Source organism: Bemisia tabaci, chromosome 6, assembly GCF_918797505.1.
Source record: "Bemisia tabaci chromosome 6, PGI_BMITA_v3".
Taxonomy (NCBI): Eukaryota; Metazoa; Arthropoda; class Insecta; order Hemiptera; family Aleyrodidae; genus Bemisia; species Bemisia tabaci.
Window position 1 is genome coordinate 4874381 of NC_092798.1, and position 19212 is coordinate 4893592.

At 35.9% G+C, this 19212-nt stretch overlaps 3 protein-coding genes across 3 annotated transcripts in view; 2 read left to right on the plus strand and 1 right to left on the minus strand.

Annotated features, from left to right (window-relative positions):
- LOC109038480 (glycerol kinase 5) overlaps positions 1-19212 on the plus strand; it is a 20696-nt gene continuing 1484 nt past the window's right edge. The window contains exons 1-10 of the mRNA XM_019053528.2: positions 1-577; positions 914-1007; positions 9817-9986; positions 10902-10991; positions 12418-12735; positions 13560-13686; positions 15435-15539; positions 15755-15849; positions 18175-18338; positions 18910-19043. Of these exons, the coding sequence (XP_018909073.2) occupies positions 464-577; positions 914-1007; positions 9817-9986; positions 10902-10991; positions 12418-12735; positions 13560-13686; positions 15435-15539; positions 15755-15849; positions 18175-18338; positions 18910-19043 (1411 nt within the window). The 5' untranslated portion in view covers positions 1-463. The remainder of the gene's footprint in view (positions 578-913; positions 1008-9816; positions 9987-10901; positions 10992-12417; positions 12736-13559; positions 13687-15434; positions 15540-15754; positions 15850-18174; positions 18339-18909; positions 19044-19212) is intronic.
- On the plus strand, positions 1029-2107 carry galla-2 (MIP18 family protein galla-2). The gene has a single exon (XM_072301467.1). It carries the CDS (start codon positions 1330-1332, stop codon positions 1810-1812), a length of 483 nt encoding a protein of 160 aa, XP_072157568.1. The 5' UTR covers positions 1029-1329; the 3' UTR covers positions 1813-2107.
- Rad1 (Radiation insensitive 1) overlaps positions 14161-19212 on the minus strand; it is a 23860-nt gene continuing 18808 nt past the window's right edge. The window contains exon 8 of the transcript XR_011900039.1: positions 14161-14830. The gene's annotated coding sequence lies outside the window, so the exon portion shown is untranslated. The remainder of the gene's footprint in view (positions 14831-19212) is intronic.

Here is a 19212-nt window from a genome sequence, read left to right on the forward strand (position 1 = left end):
TCAGGGGCTGAATCTCTGCCTGAGGCGAGGACTGACAGAAAATCCTTCTCCGGGTGCGGAGTGCCTAGAGTCTGCAGAAAGGGAACATCGATGCTCCCGACTGCGCACCAGACAGTTTGCGATGGAAATTCGGCAGGATTTTTTGTAAGTCCTGCCTTCGGAATTCAGGAGTGAATCTCTGCTGAACACTCGACTCGTTGTTGTGTTCTTTGACATTTGTTGACAAGTTGAAGTTGTTTCACCCTTTCTTAATAACTTCGAAAGCGGCTTCTTAAGTTCTGATTTCTCTGAATTTCATACTACTGTCAAAGCTAGATTAAGTACCAGGTGCGCCTTAGAGCTCATCATCAAGGTGACCTGTCAATTGGGCTCCTTGTTGTAACAATTGTGCGATTTTGTCATTGCAAGTGCATGGCCATTTTTTCCACGCAAAACCATTCACCTGTAAGATTCTTGTAAGGTAATGGGTGATGTGTTAGATAAGAAGTACATCCTAGCATTAGATGTTGGCAGCACTACCATCAGATGTCATGTTTTAAACAAGCAAGCTGAATCCCTGGGTGCTGGTACAGACAAAGTAAGTTGGCGTATGTATGTACTCTCTCAATCTGACCTCTAGGGCCGAATTTTGTCGGTCCTTACAGCGTACTTAAATATACTTAGAATGTTCCCAACTACACTTAGGTACGGCTTAGCGCTTCTGATTGGCCTGAGGTGCGGTTTAAACTCATCGATGAATGTTACATTCCGGGTGAAAAAGCCGATAAAATTCGGCCCCAGGAAACGAGAGACTATCAACCTTGGAAGACTATTTTACAGTTCTAGTTGTTCACGTAGACTTATGCAGTTGTGTTTTCCTATCACATGTCTTCCTAGCTTTTATTCAGTATTTTCTGCAATATATTTGTTCCAGGTGACAGAATTATACCCCGAGCGAGGCAGGGTTGAAATCAGTCCCACAGACTTGTGGAGTAAAATCAGACGTGTTGTGGACATTGCCATCCTAAGTGAGTAATCCCCTTTCGGTACTTCTATTTTGATAACAAACGGATTCTTTCCAGTTCGTTAAATTTGACCGACTACATTTGAAAACTCTGGTGCATTATATTCCGCACTTAAGTATTTACTACTAAGCCATAGCTTCTTGTGTGACATTGGTCACTTGTGTAGAAAGTTTTGCGAAGATTAAACTTGTATCAGTGCACCACGGGAGCCACAGGCAATCAGATAAACAGTGTAGGATTTTTAGTTACAGTACCACAACGTTTCAAAATTGTGTTCTCACTAGACACCAGTGAAAAATAACGTGTTCAGTTATTTTACTGTGAAATGGCAAGTGACAGGATGAAGATAGAGAACCTCAACCCGAAACTCTTCCAAAAGAGTGAAAGACGTGAGGTGACACCCGAGGATGAGGATGATGCGGTCGAGGACCAGTTTGACGCCCGAGAAATCTTTGACTTGATACGTTCCATCAACGATCCAGAACATCCCTTTTCTCTCGAAGAGCTGGATGTTGTGAAACAAAGTCTCATCAATGTTGACAATGAAAAGGGTCTAGTCGAAATTCAATTCACACCGACGATTCCGCATTGCAGTATGGCAACTCTGATTGGGCTTTCGATTCGAGTTCAACTCATCAGGGCTCTTCCTACACGCTTCAAGGTCAAGGTGGAGATCACGCCTGGCACACACGCCTCCGAAGCTGCAGTCAACAAACAGTTAGCGGACAAAGAACGTGTTGCCGCAGCACTTGAGAATGTGAACCTACTCCAGGTGATCAATCAGTGTATAGCAAGCAGTATTGCTTGAGTGAATTTTTCTGCTGTTTCTAAACAAGAATAGAAGTGTTTAATCTTCTGGGAAGATTAGCAGGAGTAAAAGTTTGAGCCACCTGTTTTCCTAAATAACCATTTTTTTTCTTTCAAGTTAAGTGTTAGGTTACGTTCAGTGTTAAAATCACTAAAGCACATTGGTGGACACCCATACTTACCATCACAGTGGTGATACAAAATTTCCCCTGGCACTTCATTTTTTATGAGAAAATTACAGACATGCTTTGTGAGAAATGTTCAACGATTAAATCCTCTATTCTCAAAAACAAGGATACATGCCTTTTTAATTCTACCACGAGGGGGGACCTAAAAAAGTCAGAATTTCGCTGTAACTTAGCAACGGTGGAAAATATCCGGGTTTTGCAGCTAGGCGGTGTAACTAGGAGCTATGAAGAGTCACTAGGCCAAATTTCGACTTCGTAGCACATTTTGTTCCATTTTGGCGAGCCCTCGCGTAAGGGATGTTCTCTGAGCTCTTCGTTTTTGAAGATAGGTGATCTTCATAGGCAATGTGTGGCTAAACTCTGTCAATTTTTGGAGCGAATCTTGCAGGGAACATACTTTACCTACAACGTAAGTGGACAAATGTTTTTCTTTGTTTTAAAAAGTGATTTATCGTTCGAATGCCAGCTGAACGCCAGGTGGCCATCACTGGCTAGAGCACAAAATGGGGGATCCATTCAGCAACAACGCGTTTTAGGCCCAAATTTTTCACAGTAATGTTCTGAATATTTCTGTATTACATTTAAGTGATATCTGCTAGTTAATTAAATGATATTTAGCCATTTTCATTTATAAAAACGCGATTTTTTACATATTTTCATCGCTAATAGTGGTTTAGAGCCGTACAAGGGTTTCGGGCGGAACAGCATCATTTTTTAACAGAAAACCGTACTCACGCTGAAGTTTTTGATGAGGCTTGTCCTTCAGAAGCAACACTTCAAAAGGTAAACAGAGGAAGCCGTATTTTCATCGAGTCCGAGAGAAAAATTTGAGCACTAAGTGTTGTTACTGAAATTGACCGATCTTCAAAAACGACGAAGTTGCCGAACACCCCTAAAGCCAAGTCTCGCCAAAATGAAAGAAAATGTGCTGCGATGTTGAAATGTGGCTGAGTGACTCTTCACAGCTCTTAGTTACACCTCCTAGCAGTGGAACTCGAATATTTTCCATTGTTACCAAGTTACAGCAAAATTCCGGTTTTTTGGGGTTTCCCTCGTATTTGTACCTTGGAACTTGAATTATGTGAGTTTATTTATTTATTTGATTCATTTACAATTGGTACATGGGAGCCAACATAATGGCTATCATGCAAGTCAGTGTTCACAAGGAGAAATGTCAAATTTTTAATTTGTGGGACAGAATTCTTCCTTCATTATTTATTGACCCTGATTAAGGGCATTTGCGAAGTTTGGGTCTCCGCTTTAATAATATTCCGGACCATTTTATTTTTGTTTTTTGAATTACTAAGTTTTGTATCATTACAGTTTTTATTTTTCAATTTATACAATTAACTTCTTGAGTCGTCTGTTTGCGTTATTCCATTCCCTCTTAAATTGTTTAGAACCAGTATCTTTATACTTAATGTACAATTGCCTTTTGCGCCCACTTGATTCAATTACTTCAGCATTATAGTAATAGTCAAGACATTTCCTACTTCTCATTTAGATAAGTGGACAAATTGATTCCATAGAATTATACAGCAAATCGTTAAATCTTGTAAATTCACTTGATACCCTATCCTTGCATACAAGTAATATTGAGATCATGTACACTAGCAAGGTTCTTAGTTTTTGTTTGTTTTCATTAGACCAGATTCGCCGACTATGGACAAATTCTGATTTTCTCGCTATTTTAGTAGGTACTATCGATTTCAACAATTGGTGCCCTATGATCTGATAAACCTGGATAAAGCATTAAAGAGTTGGTCACAGGAAGATTAGAAATACAATTATCAATCATTGTTTTAGATTCTTTGCAAACTCGCGATGGAGTACTGCTGAAAATGGGCTATAAATTGTAGGTTGTCAGAAGATTGAGAAAGTAGACTGATTCACTACTTTTTTTGTCCAAAATATCAATATTGAAGTCACTACAAATGATGGAATGGCACTTTTTATTATACAAAATGTCAAGTAACTGTTCTATTTCTATGAAGAATAAGTCTGAATTGGAAGAGGGAGTACTGTATACATTATTAAGAACCCACAACTTCCCATGTTTAATAACATAAATTTATCAGAAGGCTCAAACGCAATTTCCAATGTTTAATGACATAAATTTATCAGAAGGCTCAAACACAATTTCCAGTGTTTAATGACATAAATTTATCAGAAGGCTCAAACACTTGGTCGAGATAATCCTGCAAGTCTTTATGAAACTTCAGGTTTACATTAGGTCCATTCGTGCTTACTTGTAACAGTTTTTTTAAATCTAAGGGTTCTAACTGACTTTTAATGGCATTCACTTAGTCAACAGCAGTAGAACCTCTTAGCAAACTTGATCCTATATAACAGGTAATACATTCGTTTTTGGCTGAACATCAGCAGCGCACATGAAAATCCATTTGTTCTTTCTGAATAAGACTTAAACTTTCATCAAAAGAAATTGAAAACATTTCAACGTTTTGTACAAGCTGATCAATCAATTTCTTACAGAAGTATTTTCCTATCCCAAAAATAATAATGTAATGCATTTTATCAATACTTACACTTATTTCTTCAGCAATTTGACTGGATTTAAACATAGGCGGAAAGTATCTTGTCCAACTTCCCCCGAAGAGAGAGATAAGTCATGGTAAACAGATGCCAAGCACCAGATGATCTCCGCATAGGTGACATCATCTTTGATAAGGGAATTCCAAAAACTAGCCTGTTTCCGTTATGAGCTTGAAGGGACTAACAGAGACTGAGGCTGAGAAGGAGTTCTTATTGCCACTTTCCTTCTGGACAGGATCTGTAATTGCTCTTTCGTTTTGGACATGATCCGTAATTGGAAGTCCGTATTTTGCAAGTCTGAATGTCTTGCACCCTTTGCATGACTTCGCAGAGCTCATTTCCCCATGTTGGACAAAGAACAGAGTCTTCTACACCAAAGACAAGAGAACTCATACTTGTCCACTCGGCCACTCGGAGAACTCAGGATTAAGTAACCAGTAATCCTTGAAGACAGATAACTGTTTTGGAAGAGGGGCCATAACACATCAAGATCAACTAGACACTACCTGTGAACCAGAAAAACAAAACATGAGGCTAAATAAAAAATCATTCAAATCACACATAAAACGTAAATTAATTAAAAGTTCGATTTTGGGATTGCTGAGAGTTTTTCAGACGAGCTACTGGTCTCATAAAATTTACAGAGCAAAGATGCTAAGGTGGAGCCTTACCAATGAGGTGCATAGGTTTTAAAATGGAAAAGCTGCATTTAGGTATGCGTTTTGTGTTCCAACGTTGTTGTGACCAATCTGACTAGCTTTTTTTATTAAAGTAATGACACACGTACATATTGCTGACTTGAAAATGATTCTTCTCACAGTTTCTCGAAATGCATTTAACTACGGATTTGAGAGGGGGGGGGGGGGGTAGGAGGGAAGAGAGAAAAAGAAGGACATATTTCTTAAAATTAAATCTGGGAAAGTAGAAATTAGCACCTGAGCATGACTAGATAGTTAACAGTCCAAGTTGGTGACAAAATCGAAGTTTGTATTTTTCTTACAAAATAGAACCTGTGAACAGAAAGTCCAAAACACTTAATTAAGTTTGCGCATAAAACTCAAAATGATAATTCAGAGAATGCAATAAGGGTAGGAGTAAGAATTGGTACTTAGATTATAAATATATTTAAGAGGGAAAAAAGCACGCACATAATATATCAAATATAATCATTGTACAAGGAAGTACTACTTTATAGAGTACTATTTTCTTCACTTCATCGGAATCTGTCTGCAAAAAAGAAGGTTTGGAAAACTGTTTATCTCACAAAGCATTACTATCAATTGATTTATGATGTTACCTCTCATCATTTTATCTTCAATTTCGGGTATGATCCCACATTTGTAATGCATTCTCTCCTGAGGCTGGTCTCAATTTTCTGTGAGTCAGATGTTGAAAGGAAAACAATCTAATTTCACAGTCAGTTAAAATGAGTCAAAGAAATATTCTGATATATGTAGTGCTTAGATTCACCCCAAACTTCTGCATTTTAACTTCCCCTCAAACTTTAGGAGTCGTTAGATGGTAAGCCCAATTTTTAGAATCCATCTCCAAATTTTCGAAGGCCATGAAGATTTTTGATACTTATTTTATTGAGTATGGAGTCTTGAGAGAAACATGGGCTCAACAAAAATCATGACTGTCACATCTCTTCAAAACGCTTAATTCTTAGGCTCATTTCACCTGTTTTCAAATTTTTAGATTATACCCAATGTCCATTAATTAGGTATCTTTATTGACAGATCTTTTATTACCATTTGTAGCATAAGTTCAGATCTTTTTTCTTTGTCATTTGGTGAAAGGAATATGATTCTTTGGGAATTTTGTAAGTAGCAGGTGTTAGTTTCCTGTATGAAATAACAATCTCACATTTATGTTTGTGTAATATGTTATCTTTTGTAGAAAATTGTTATCTATTTCTAAATAAAAAAAAAAAATAAATAAATTGAAAAAAAAAAAAAATGATTTCAGAAAGAATATTCTTCAATCGTGAACGCTCCCCAACATCAATTCTTTTATCCCAAAAATCAGATCATGTAAAATTTAGGACAGTTCTGTCAACATAGTTCTTTCACTTTTGGTATGATTCATTCTGGTTGGAATTATAAGGCCAAGGTACTGTTGAGTTTTTTGGGTATTGAGGTTTCCCTCTGATTCTAAAACTTTGAGACTTTCAAAATCATGAGTCTCACGTAAATTTGGAAGACTTCTCTCTTGCTCGACCCAATGCCGATGACCTAAAAAAAAAAAATTTCTGTCCAGTGGATATTGTTCCTCGCCTTCACAAAATTGCTTTTGTAGATTACTATCCTTCAAAAATATTGTAACAAAGACAAAATGTGACTCTGAGAGTTTGCTCTGATAAGACCAGTCTTTCATGTGTCATATCAACAGCGTTACGATATTTTTTTATTCTTACAATTGGTACATGAGCCATGCACATAACTATTACACAGGTCAGGTGGCTACAATACTGGCCCAGTATTGATTATGACGTAACTGGCAGATTAATTAGCCTTGGCTATGAGTCAATGATACATTTCACAACAAATAATCTTGAAACAGGAAAGCTGATATCCACGACAAGTTCCTGATGTTGAATTCATTTGTACATCAAGGTGGATCTTCAACATTTTGGAGAACGATTTGATGGTCCAAAGATCACTTGATGACTTCTAGATTTTAAGACGTTCTCTCATAAACGCCAAGCAACTCATAGCGCTGTAATCTGTCAGGTATTTGTACACAAGATTTGATCAAGACACACTTGAAAACAACTCTGGAAGTACGTTTCTGATGAACATTGCGAAACATTCTGCTTTATGACTTGCCACATTATTTGGGACGTTCTCGTGAAGCTGTTTCAAGATGCTCTGTTGAATCTCCTGTGCAAATATTTTATGGACTACAGTGTGACATGAACCTCGGAAATGTGTTAAGAAATGTCTTAAAATCTAGAAATTATGAAGTGATTGATTGACTATCGAAGCACTGTTCAGAATGCTGAAAATTCTGCTCAATAATAAAAACTGTATATTTGGAGAGTAAAACCAAAATTTTAATTATTCATAAACCTTTCTTTCAGGTTGACAGCGACCATCTTTATTTAAATCATTAACAAATAGATCCAAATAAGCTGAAACTGGTTTCGCAGATATTCGTTGCTTCAACTTTGATGAACCCAAAAATGATGAAAAAAGTGGATCAGTAAAGCAGAATAAAATTGAAGGGGGAACCAAAAAAAAAAAAAAAAACACACTGCTTAAAATGATGTAACTCTTGGTAACTCTGGGGCTAAAATACAGCGCTTAAGTATTTAGAACTTAGGGAAAAGACTGCCTGGACGACCGCCTAAGAGATGGGCACAAAGCTGGCTCTCTTCTCCTGAAGATGATTGAATGTTCCTGTTGCTATTTGTTTTATTGACTTGACGAATCTTTACAGATAATTATTAAATTTTTAATATTTTGTGCTTGGCACTCAAAGGCTTGACAAACAGGGTCATGCCCTAGTCGTTAGTAGAAGAAGAAGAAGAAGTATTTAGAAAGGTGAGAAGCAGCTCTGTTGCACCACCCACGATGACTGAACAATGAAGGGCCTGAACATGTTTTTAAACTGTCTGGTTTTGTTGAAGCAGAGTTTAGGTTTTTACTACCCGCATCTATCATTCCAGGAGAGACTGAAAGGAGACGGTGGTGGTTGACTCACACAAATAGTACATAAAGTAGTTGAATTTTCATCGCAAAATACCTATCCACTGTTTTTTAAATAAAGGATTGTTTCTACTGACAGGTGCAAGAGAAGTTAATTGAAATGAACTAACATTATTCTAGATCTATGAAGGGCAGCACTGACACAAGCAGTATGGCTGGTCCATTTAGGAATGTACAAGTTATTTGTACTTTCATTTTACAAAACTTTAACAAACTTTTTACTTTAACAAAAGCAATATTAGCTCCTTTTACTAGAGAACAACTTTTGAGCAGACTAGTTTGTTTTGTGCTCCATTCTAATTTTCAAATTGTTCTAGATAATTACATCATAATTCTAAACTGTTGAAGAGTTTTTTCTTTCTTTGCATCTTTTTTTCTAATGCTGGCGATGTTTTTTGTACGTATTAAATATAACCTAATCAACTTGAAAAAAAGAAAGGAAGAAAGAAAGTAAAAAACAACATCAACAAATTAAAAATACATTCAGAATGATCATGAAATTTGATAGAAGCAATGCTAATTTGGGTTGAAGTAACCATAATTTTTGAACTTTCATGAAAGGATTACAAGCATTACAGAAACAGAAATGATTCCTTTTCAGGCTAAAAAGGAAAAAAAAACGCTTCTTCATTTTAATGTGCGGGAATACCTTATCTCCGAGCAATACTTAAAAGACCATACATTTTAAACTGTTGACAAAGACTCTGTCAAACATTTTGTCAAGTTTAAAAACAAGAAAAGTCTTGCTTGCTTTATGTAAGGAGGTGGGAGTTGAAGTTTCACATCAAACCCCCTTCCCCAGCCTCCGGGATGATAATATCTGAGGTATGATAGAGAGGATCCTGCTCACAATTTTTTCCTGTAATTTGACACACAGCAATGATTTTGCTAGAGTCCAAAATCTTTGAAAACAGCACTCTAGGGTTCCTGAAAATTCCTCAATTGACCCTACCTTACCTTGACTTTCTCCTGGCTTCTATGAAATTTCCTTGACTCCAAATTTTCTGACTCCCTAACTTTTAACAAAACTTCCACTCAATCGTTTTTTTTTTTTTTTTTTTTTTTTTTTTTTTTTTTTTTTTTAAAAACGCTGAATTTTTCTAACCGTTAAACAGAATTTCAATCATAGAGATTCTAATAATGGAAAAGTAATTAAGAAATTGTTTAGGTTCTTTCGAACGGCACAGGCTGAAGCTGCTCAGCCAATGCATTCTCATGAAATCCTAGACTCCCTGTTTTCCACACCACTGGAAACCTCGCATTCATTAACTTCTAACACAGAAAATTTTTGATGAAAAGATAAACATCACATAAGTTGCAAGTTCCCTATTTGAACTTTTTTGCCTATTTTTAAACATCCTTCCAAGTTTCGAATCAATGTCCTATGTTCTTTCAAGGTACCTACATTATTACTTGACTTTAATGTATCTTATTTCTAGAGGGTAAAAATGTCCTCGAAGTTTCTCGAAAACAGAGAGCTAGTAGCCAGTAGCTCTCTAAACTAGACCTCCAGGAAAAATAAATAAGCTTGTATGTGTGTGAATTCTGAATCAGATTCAAAGATCAGTGTTGGTGAAATTCGATGCCTGGGCATATCTACTCAACGCGGGACGTTCATCACCTGGAATCGGACAACGGGAGAACCATACCATAACTTCATTTCATGGAAAGACATTCGAGCTGACAGCTTAGTCAAGTCCCTGAACGGGTCATTATGGATGAGGGTAAGTCTACAGCAGCTCCGCAACATTACATGTCTAATACTAAGTTACTTGCGGGGTTTTTTCCCCAAAAGATAAGCCGCAAATTTCATTCAACATGAATTTCATTTTGCACTTTTGTTGCAGCATTTAAACATAATCAATAGCGTGACTTTGGAAATATTCTTCTCAAATTTTGAAAATGCCAATTTTTTAATCTCTTCATGTCTTACAAAGGAAAACATACCAGTCTTATTACTTGAATTTTATTCTCATTTTTCTCTATCCTAAACACAAAACTTGGTGAAAATTTTTTAACTTTGAAGTTATTTAATTTTTTGGCCTGTGATTTGTACAAGCGAGGCAAGGCAAGACATACAAGTAAATTTATTATTAAATAGCCAGAAAAAAAAAGAAAACTCAGATAAGCGCCAATAACATTCATTTGGGTTTTCAAATAGGGGTGAATGGAAATTCTGAATGGAAAATAAGGAAAAAGGGTTACCTTCACAGAGACAGCATGTTTTTCCAGAGTGACATTGTACAGAAAATGTTGCGTGCTTAGAATCTACTCTAGCACATAATTCAAGAATCAAATATTGGCAATTGTAAATACAGCCAGCTCCTTGACAATCTCGAAGTATTTTTTGAACCTGTAAAAGAAAAGAGAGGGGAAAAAACAAGTAAATAAAATTCTGTTTCTAAGTATGACTGTTAGACAACAGCAACAAAAAATTGTAACTTTGGCTTCCCAGTAAAGTAAAAAATCAAATTAAAGACAATAACTCCTTGCTAATCCTTTGATAGCAACCTGGTGTGATGATGTTTAATTATTGCAAGAATTTCTAGGCAGTGGCTGGTAAAAACTTCAGGATAAAAAAAAAGGTCAACCTTTTGGTCACTAAAACAAAAGCCTCAGCTTTATCTTGTTTATTTTAGAGTTTGCGCTACAGTGCCTGGTTTCTTTACATGGTAACGAGAAGCAGCCGATTTCTTGCGGGAAGTAATCTCCAACTAATGAATGTGCAGGTTAGTACCAGTATTATGTTGCAAAATCTTTAATTCAAATAATAAATTATGATCTATGGCGTAATTAGTTTTCTGATTACAATTGTGATTTTAAGCTCAAAATCGAAGAAAATTTAAAACTTTGCAATATTCCTTTTTTTAAGTACTGAGAAACAACTGAAAACTTAAGCATCGTAGAAACAATTTCATACAGTTATTGATCATACTATTTTCACTATTAGTTTAAAAGCTGCACAAAATGATTTTAAAATTTTCCAAATCAGGGAATTGTTCCTTCAATGTTTTAAAATGACCATCCCAATGCTGACTTTTAAGGTGAACCTCTAGAGAATACATCCATGCAGTTATTTAGTTGAAATTTTCTGCAAGATAAATTGAAATAATCTGTCTTTTCTGACTCATTGATTGAAGCCTATCAGCGCCTCTTTCAAGGGCAGTGTTTGACTATTGATAACTCTCCTCAGAAGAAGAGTTATTATAGAATGACAATAAATTTGAATTTCAATTGACTTTGATGATGCACTCAGTTAAAGAGGTAAAACGGCAAGAGAAGGTTGAAAATTATAGCATTTTAATTATTGTGTCTGTCAGTGAGCAAAAAATTATAGGTTACGAATTGCTGGTGCGTCGGATTAACTGTTGTTCTGTTGGAAATGATGTGACTTCTTCTGCTCACTACTCTGTCATAACTCATGTATTTCCAAATAAAATGAGTTTTGCTATTCCAGCAGTATCATTCAGTTCCTTGAAAAGAATTTGAGTGGCATTTGTGAAGAAAGCATGTTTCCAAAAATTTTCCAAAAAACAGAGTAGTGATGGAAAATCGGCTCCGGTTGCTCAGCCCCAGATGAAAATAGAATACCGACAGCCAAAGTGCAAAACCACATATCTACGTTTACAATCCTGTAAACTTCCTGTCAAACTTTATTTTTTCATCGGAAAATCAGTCAACTTAAAATCCTGAAAACTTCCTTGATTTTCCTTTTTTATTAGCATAATATGCTGTAGAACTTTCAAGTTAGTTTATAAATGACTTGTTCCTTTTCGAAAAAGTAAAATAGGAGCAGAGTTTCGAAACATCATGATGAAGATACACGGTTTCGCATTTTAGCCATCAATACTGCCATGCTAAGGAAAAACGCCGTATGGACCTTTAGACGTCGCCGAATTTCCGTTGGTAAATTACGAATTTTCAGGACAGTTTGTAAATATTATTCTTCCAATTTCTCAGGTAATTTTGTTCGCAATTTTACCTAAAGCTCTTGAAAATTTCTCGGAAAAATGTTCATAACTTTCCTCAAAAATAAACATTTTATCGAAGGAAATTTGGCAACTCTCCAATGTTCATACGGCGTTTTTCCTTAACACGGCAGGATAAGGGCCTGAGGCGTGCACAACTGACCCGTTCCGACGATTTTTTCCTTAGGTTACGGTGAGACTCCTGTGGGTGCTTGAGAACATACAAGGGCTGCGTGAGGCTGCAGCCAAGGGCGATGTGATGTTCGGCACATTAGACACTTGGATTCTGTACAAGTTAAGCGGAGGCGAGATCCATGTCTCTGACATATCCAGCGCTAGTGCTACAGGCCTCTTTGACCCCTTCACTCTCTCCTGGGCCGAGTGGGCCTTCTTCCTCTTCAAAATTCCGTCCAATATTCTCCCGCAAGTTGTTGACTCCGCAGGTCACCATTTTGGCCACGTCAAGGCAGAAATTTGGGGCGAAAAGATACCTATCCAATGTTCTGTGAGTTTTTTTAATATTTCTTGTTTTTCTTCTCTGCCAAAGTGTGCAGTCCAATTAAATTTATTTTTAATGGGGAGAGACAAACATTACTAGACTTTTCAAGGTCATGAATCATTCAATTCCCCGCAATCTCCTGACACTTGGCAGATTTTGGGCCTAGAGATGCACCTCATGAGACAAAAGGAATTCTAATTCGAGCTGTGCCTAGATAGAGCATGGGGATAATTGGATTCGTCAAGAAACTCTCAAAAAGGTAGGAGGATTCAAGGTTTTATGATGAAATTTCCTGCCTTTCCACAGTAGAGTACAATTTATTGATATTTCCGAAGTGTCCCAAGTTTTCAAGAACTCACCCTATTCTGGTGAATTACCACACAAGGTTGGGAACCAAGCGACTTGATATATATTAATGATAAAATTGCAAAACCATTTGTTTCGCTTCACAACACTGGATATTTCTGTTGCATTTAGTTTCCGCTGAAGATAGACTGCTGCATGAGTCTTAAGTGATTTTTCTTTGCAATTTAAAACTTTTCACTGAAATTTCATCACCGGTTAACTTGCACTAGTCTTGGTTTTTTAAATTAATTGCTTATGTTGTTAATAACTTTTGTAGCACCAAAACACTTTCAGTAAGCTGTAACTATTTGTTTATCGTTTATGCATTAAATTTTAAAAATTTTGGTGAATTGAAACCCACCATATCCTGGACTTTGAATCAGGAAAGATGTTTCGTATTTTTTGATTTCCTTCCTAGAGAAAGGATCAATGTGGAAAATTTTGTTCATCTTTTTGTTAAAACTTTTCGACTGCTTTCTGTCCAGCTGGCTGATCAGGCAGCATCATTATTCGGCTCTGGGTGCTTCAAAGCGGGCGACTTAAAAGTAACACTGGGGACAGGCAGCTTTCTGAGCGTCAACACTGGCCAGATACCTCATGCATCTGTTGCAGGTAACAATTATTAAGGTTTTGAATGTTAACATACGGACAGTAGGACAGGATGGAGCATCATTTTACATACGTAGTTTAAAAAAATGTAAAAAAACGTTTCAAAACGACGGAAAAAAAAGAAAAAAAAGGAAATAATATCAATGCAATAATTAAGAATGTTTTGAGGAGTCGCATATAGATGGCTAAAGTACAACACCTTGTATCTTCATTGCAGTGTTTCAAAATCTTCTCTCCTAGTTTATTTTTTCAAAGAGGAACGAGTCAACTTCATAGATCAAACTTCAGAAAGAACATTCTACTAACAGATAAGACAAATCAAGGAAGTTTTCGAGAAATTACGTTGACTAGTTTTCTGAAGAAAAAATAAAGTATGAAAGTTTACAACATTATAGACGGAGGGGGGTAGTCTTGCACTTTTGCCATTAATATTGCATCTACGAATCTATTTGGTGGATGGATGATTGAACCAGTAGATCGGGTTTTAAAAACGTGTTTATTCCTATAGATGCATTTTGGCCAGAGGGCCATCCTCAGTAGCAATGACAGTACAAATATGCAAACAAGCAAACAAACTACAAGGGTACAGGTAACAGGCTTAGGAATGCATTTAGTGGAATAAACATGGTTATAAAACCGGCATTTACAAAGTTGTTTTACAACAACAACAAGTGCAAACAAAAGAAAACAGTAATATAAACACTATAAAGCCAACAAAAATAGTGTTTAAGGTAAGGTTACTTCTACTGCTAGAAGACAATGCTTGTTCAGCAACACATTTTAAGTTTATATGCCTGATTGGAATCTAAATTATCATTCTATTGAAGCTTATGACTGATAAAATAAAATTCAAACCCTTGCATAAGTTTATAGTGCATGAATACAAATTTTGAATTTTCAACAAGAAATTGATTTTTGTACGTACTAAATGGAAAGTATTACAAATAAAAACCCACCAAGATTTCTATGGAAAAGCGTACACTGCATGATGAACTTGAGCAAAATTTAAGGCTGGACCTCTAACTTCACCAACTGCTACAAGAGCAGACATTATTACATACATTGAATTTCCATGTTTTGACAATTGGACTGAACTAAGTTCGGAACTCTTTTCATAAGTGTCTTGCTGCACCATTTGTCCTCTTAACTGTAACAAAAGAAACAAGCCTAAAAGTAATTAATTATTCAAGCAAACCTCATCTGATTTATGTTGACTGTTATTAATAACAAACCTTTTCCAACCGACTGTCAACGCCCTGGCTTCCAGAATCTTTCAAAAAAATTTAAATGACTGGTATATTCTTTTTCTCATTAATGATCCTTGAAAAAAATTAAGGGTCTCGTGTAAGAGTGTACTTTTTTATATTGAAAAATTTCCACAGTGATAGCTCAATCTATTACTTGATTATTGTTGGTAAAATAACAGCTGAAAAAAGGAGTATTCATCTTGCTTACAAAAAACAACAAGAAAATAACTGCCTGAAATACAGCAAATTTTAGAATAGTCAGAAACTTTCTGTACTTTTCAATCTTTCAACGAATGTTTAGAGATTTCCGCCTGACTGCACAAATTTTTGGATCCCGTTGAGCGTGGATATCCCATTCACTCATCCTCAAAAAAAATCCACTACAGTTGCTCTCTTTTATTTTATTGTCTTATCATCACTTTACTGTGAAATAAATAGAATAACGCATTGACAGTTCGTATGACAACAGCTAGTTAATGTTTTAAAATTTGTGCTTGGCCACAGGCTTATACCCTCTTGTTGGATGGCGGATTAAGGACGAACTCGTCTACGCAGTTGAAGGCTCAGCCTACGACACTGGCTCTCTCATAAGTTGGGCAAACTTAACTGGTAAGCAAAATCTAATAACATCAACGATAACATTAATTAATTAGACCTAGCATAATTTTAATTAAATTTAGTTGTAGGCTTTGATGTACAAGGATATTCAAGGATAAGAGGATTGATTCTGTAGTATAAAAATTTTTATGAGGCAGATCTCTAATTGATAAGATTTTATAATTTTCTAGAAGATCTCTGATTGGTAAGATTTTATAATTTTCTAGGAATCATTCCAAGTGTTGAGGAATCATCCAGAGTGGCTTCATCGGTAAATACAAGTGATGGTGTGTACTTCATTCCTGCATTCAGTGGACTTCAGGTAAGTTAACATCTTGTACAAGGGTCGTCCAGAAAGTAAGTTTACCTAATCAATATCTACTCAACTAAGATAGATAGAGAAATTTCGTAAATGACATTGAAAAGCCACTACTCTCAGCTTTCTAATGCGCTATAGATTTTTAAATTTTGTTTAATAGAACTCTGGAAAATTGGGTTTTTTCGGACCCACCTCCTCTCTGTATGGGTTCAAAATTTCAAGTAGCGTCATCCGCAAGTGAGCTGCTTTGCCTATGGAAAAAAAGTGACCAAGGGGAGAATGAAATAAATGTAAAACATGAGAGAGGACATTTTTCAACTAGGAAATAATAGAATCAACCATCTTTTCTTCAATATTAGTTGTATCCGAGCAAAAGTTTACTGAATTGTCGAAGCTTTCAAACAATCCCGCCTATTCTCGAAGAAATTTCGTCAAAGATGCATCATTTGGAAAATTATGCAGCCTTTACAACTTCTTTACTGTAAATGTACCCGGAAGTGAGCAGCTACGATCACTTTCCTTATGGAGTTAACGAATAATAGAGTTCAATTCACCCACCGAAACCAAATTCAGCGTTACAAATCCCCGATTTTACCGGATTAAGCTTAAAATTTCCATGCACTGCTGTCCAAACCCACCAATAATCGATGAAAACTTGATTAATCTTGCATTTTTCTGGTTGAGGAATGTCCTCACTCTTGTTAAGCATTTTTTTCAACTACCTCTAAGTATTTTTTATGCCATAAGCAATAGACATAGCAGCTCACTTGCGGATGACGCTCCTTGAAATTTTGGACCCGTGCAGAGAGGAGGTGGCTTCAGAAAAACCCAATTTTCTAGAGTTTTGTCGAACCAAATTTAAAAATCTATAACTTGTTAGATAGCTAAGAGTAGTGGTTCTTCAATGTTATGTACAAAAATTTTTCTATCTATCTTGGTTCAGGAGATATTAAAAAGGTAAACTTACTTTCTGGACAACCCTCGTACTTATTTAATGTGTAATCCCAAAAAACATCCCAAAGTTTTGCAACATAAGTAACAATAAATGTCTCTAGATGGCTGTGGGCTCCTCCATTGGAGCAAAAGCCACTAAAATAATAATAATAAGAAGAAATGATGATAGTAAACTTTTTTCTATTTGTCTATGGAGTTAAATTTGAAGGAGTTCATCATAATCATGGTCGCAGACAGACATGGGTGATCAAAATTTAAAGGATAAGAAGCAAAGCAAATGATGTTGAGGCAACTCCAACTTACAGATACATATTTTTCTAAGTGTAAGAGGATCGAACCATTAATGCAAAAGTTAAATGCCGAAGAACCAAAGTACGATAAAGATACAAAATAATAGCAAGTTGAAACCTCCTAACCACTCTTTTAATAAAACGTAAACTTTTGAAAGCCTCGTTGACAACAAAGTCTACTTGTTTAGAAAAACTGAAATCGGAAATGGAAATGACACCCAGATTCCTGATGGTGTCAACCCTCTCAATCGGAGATTTGCAGAGAGGAAAATCTGAAGTTAGGCAGAACTTTATACTTGCTCAAATAAAATTTTAATTAATTCAACCTTGACCACTTAGATAGATAATCCAGGTCCGCTTGAAAGTGCATGAAGAGCATAGCATAATGCAGAGGCCTGACAATTCCATAAGCTTTTAAAGTCATCAGCGTACATCAAAGCGTTCCAAAAATTCAAGCCTGGATAAGAATAAACCCAGGTACCTAACAAAATGCTCATGGAGGCCAAGATCAAAGAAAGCTTTTTCTGCCGTTTTAAAGAAGAACGCCACATGAACATTCTAGAGTTGCCGAATTTCCTCCAATATAATGATTATTTTTGAGGGAACATATGAATATTTTTTCTTGAAATTTTCAAGAAATTTGGGTGAAATTGCGCACAAAATTATCTGAAAAATTGGAAGAAAATATTCATAAGTTTACCGGAAAATTTGCGATTTATCAAAGGAAATTTCGCAATGCCTGAAGGTTCATACGGCGGTTTTCCTTAGTTCAGCAGTTTTAATGAAACAATAATGACTTACTAAATCAAAGGTTTCAGCAAAATCAACGTGCAAAACATCTACCTGAAGAGAGTAATCAAGAGTTGCAGTAATAAAATCGCTGAAAACCAGCAGACTGGAGACCACAGATCTCCCTCTGACAAAGCTATGTTGCTGTTTTATCAGAGATTTCGAATTTGTATTCTATTCCTTTCATTTGACACAATTTGACAGTACGCATTTTGAAGTTTCTGTTTTGAGCCACTACAAATTGAGTACATATTGGGGAGAATGAAAAGTTAAATTTTTGGGTTTTTGATTTCAGGCTCCAATAAATGACTCCAAAGCTGCCGCAGGTTTCATTGGAGTTAAACCCTCTACATCTCTCGCCAATCTTGTTCGAGCAATCTTGGAGAGCATCATTTTCCGTACTGGTCAACTCTACGAGATTCTCTTGGACGAAGCGAGTTTTTCATACTCGCACATTCGGTAACATTCTTTTAAATACTTCATTATCTGACGTTTCTTAATTTTTGGTATTTTCCCTGGGGCTAAGAAAAGAAACATTTTTGTAAGTTTCAAAAGGAATATTTTGATTCTAAGGATGAAATAGTGATTACTTATCTGCTGATCAACTCTTCAAATTTGGCAACATTTTAATGAAAGTTTTGCAGACATTAGAGCTCTGATACAAAACATTTCCAAGGTGCTTCAATAGCACTTCTTAGAGCAATTCGATTCGATTGAATGTTCAATTCTTTATTTTTGGATTTTAGAACATTTTTCCAAAAATTCCCAGCTAGGGTGCATTAAGCTGTAGTTTAGCAGGTATTTATACATAAGATTAGACAGAGAAACACTTCGAAATAACCTCAATAGTACGTCCTGGGTGTATATAGCAAATCAAAAGACAAAAATGTTTAAAAGGGCAAAAGGTATTGAATAAAAGTATAAGTCTCAAATTATCCAGAATCTCTTCTGGAAAATTGTTTGAATGTGATCTATTAATATTGAAAATTACATGATACATTATTGAAACTATATAATCATGTGATTACAGTATTGATGGCGGAGTCTCAAAAAATGACTTTGTTTGTCAGTCGATTGCCAATCATACTGGTCTGGCAGTTGAACGACCTGTGTTCACGGATGTATCAATTTTAGGCGTTGCCTACATGGCTGGCCTTTTTTCAGGTAAGATTTTTAATGAAACTGCATTTTGAATTTTTCATTATTTCTTAATATTTTGTCTTTCGACCACTTGCTCTCTTACTGCTTAACTCAACGATGAAGACTCTTTCAATGAATATTTTACGGAAAAAAGTGATAGAATTTGCCTCATCAGGAGGACTCTCAGATTGAG

Bases quoted from the DNA above. Each gene is read 5' to 3' on its own strand.
- galla-2 (XM_072301467.1), top strand. From the start codon at position 1,330: ATGGCAAGTGACAGGATGAAGATAGAGAACCTCAACCCGAAACTCTTC.